Source organism: Pygocentrus nattereri, chromosome 7, assembly GCF_015220715.1.
Source record: "Pygocentrus nattereri isolate fPygNat1 chromosome 7, fPygNat1.pri, whole genome shotgun sequence".
Lineage (NCBI taxonomy): Eukaryota > Metazoa > Chordata > Actinopteri > Characiformes > Serrasalmidae > Pygocentrus > Pygocentrus nattereri.
Window position 1 is genome coordinate 45243374 of NC_051217.1, and position 1961 is coordinate 45245334.

The window sequence follows — 1961 nt, forward strand, 5'->3', positions numbered from 1 at the left end:
GAAATTTATGGAAAACATAAAAAGTTCACGCTACAGTGATGTTATATCATGAAAGCAGGGCGTTTAAGTAGGACAATGCTGTGGTGATTTCCTCATCTCAACAATTTACTGAAACCAAAGCCAACAGCAGTGGTGGGTGTAACTGACCCCAACAAACAATCTCAGTGTCTCAATAACTCGTCAGGCGCCCTTCAGCATCAATTACAGCTTCACAACAACGTCTCCTGCTGTTCACCAGTCGACTCGTCTGCTGAGGCACGGCGTCCCACTCTTCTTGATGGACGTCCCTCAGGTCATTGAGGTTCTGGGGTACAGAGTTACGAGCCTCTACACGGCGACTCAGCCGATCCCATAGGTTTTCTATGGGGTTGAGGTCTGGAGAAAGTGCAGGCCGCTCCATCTGAGGTACCCTGGTCTCCAGCAGCCGTTCCCTAATGATGCCACCTCGATGAGCTGGAGCATCGTCGTCCATGAAGATGATATCAGGCCTGGGTTGTTCATGCAGAGCCGCAATGACTGGATTAATGGTGTTATTCAGTAGTTTGGGCCACTGGGTCACTGTACCGTTCACAAAGTGTAGGGCAGTTCTGTATTGACTGGACACACCTGCCCACACTGTAACACCACCACCACCACCACCACCACCTCGCCGTTAAGCTCCTTGTTATAGAACAGCAAGTTGTGCAGAAAGTGCTGAAACACTGAACCGCTGGACATGCGCAGTCAAAAGTTTAGAGAAGGTCACTTTAAGTTCACCTGTACAGGTTAGAGCGCATTTTAGGTTCATCCTGAAATTTCACCCGAAAGCCAAACATCCCCGACTTTTTGTGAGTGGCGTGTGTTTCTGAGGCTGAACTCCGCTTCTCATTCGCCAGCTTCTTGCTCAGATTTTCCAGTTACACCATCAGTGGTGCAGCAGTTGCATTGAGATACCATTTAAGGCGGAACGGGAACGGAAAGCTGGCGAATGAGAAGGTGACTTGAGCTTCGCAGCGCTTCAGTCAGCAGCACTGATGTAGACGACTCTCACCTTTCATAACGAAGGACGGCTTCTCTGTTGATCTGAGCTGCTTAAACTGTGCTTTCGTCCGCAGCTTCATGCTCAGTGTTCTGCTGTGGCTCCTGATGTGTTCTTCTGTGGTTTCCCGTGTTTCTTGCAAGGTTTCTCACAAGGTTTCTCTCTTTCAGGGCTTTTGCGGACGCCCGCGTTCAGCCCATCTACGGTGGCACTAACGAGATCATGAAGGAGCTCATCGCTCGCCCCATCGTTAGCCAGAAGTAGACAAACCTTCAGCTCATCGAGGTTCAGGCCGAGGGTGTCCTTCAGAGTTTGGCGTGGCAGCTTCTTACAATGCAGATGATAAACTGAGAAATTTTAGCGCTTATTGAAGATGAAACCCATTTAAGAAGTGCAGGAGAACGTGAACGTTTAGTTAAAGTAACAGTAATTAAATGTTAATCTGAATGTGCTAATGATCTGCTCTGAGTCAGGGTAACGAAATCTCGCTCTAATGCACGCTGTACGGTGTTAATTTGAATGACAATAAAGTTTAAGTCTAATTTTAGCACTGAGGCTTAAGTCACTAACCAGAATCCTTTAATCAGAATCCTTTATTGATCCCAGAGGGAAACTGCAGTTGTTACAGTTGCAACCATTCATGTAAAAGAATGCACTTTAATAATTTAAAGCGAAAAAGAAATTTGCAATATTTACACGAGATTTAAGTTCTTATGAATACAGTAAAGTGGCAGTGACTGATAATAAATATGAAACATCTACTATAAAGCAGTTCAAATTATTGCACTGAGTTATTGTGGGATAATGAGAGGGAGAGAGAGAGACAGACGGGGGGAGCACTGCGGGAAAGTTTTAGGGCATCTAATCAAATGTTTAACCAGTTGACCTCAGCAGGGAGTTTATCACAATATACATTAGAATAAATTCATATTCATAATTCAAA

The 1961-nt window shown here is 45.3% G+C and overlaps 1 protein-coding gene across 1 annotated transcript in view; it reads left to right on the forward strand.

Moving 5' to 3' along the window:
- The window catches only part of acadl (acyl-CoA dehydrogenase long chain), a 16092-nt gene extending 14527 nt beyond the window's left edge, over window positions 1–1565 (forward strand). Inside the window, exon 11 of the mRNA XM_037539772.1 lies at window positions 1189–1565. Within this exon, the coding sequence (XP_037395669.1) occupies window positions 1189–1282 (94 nt within the window). The 3' untranslated portion in view covers window positions 1283–1565. The remainder of the gene's footprint in view (window positions 1–1188) is intronic.
- Window positions 1566–1961: the final 396 nt, after the last annotated feature.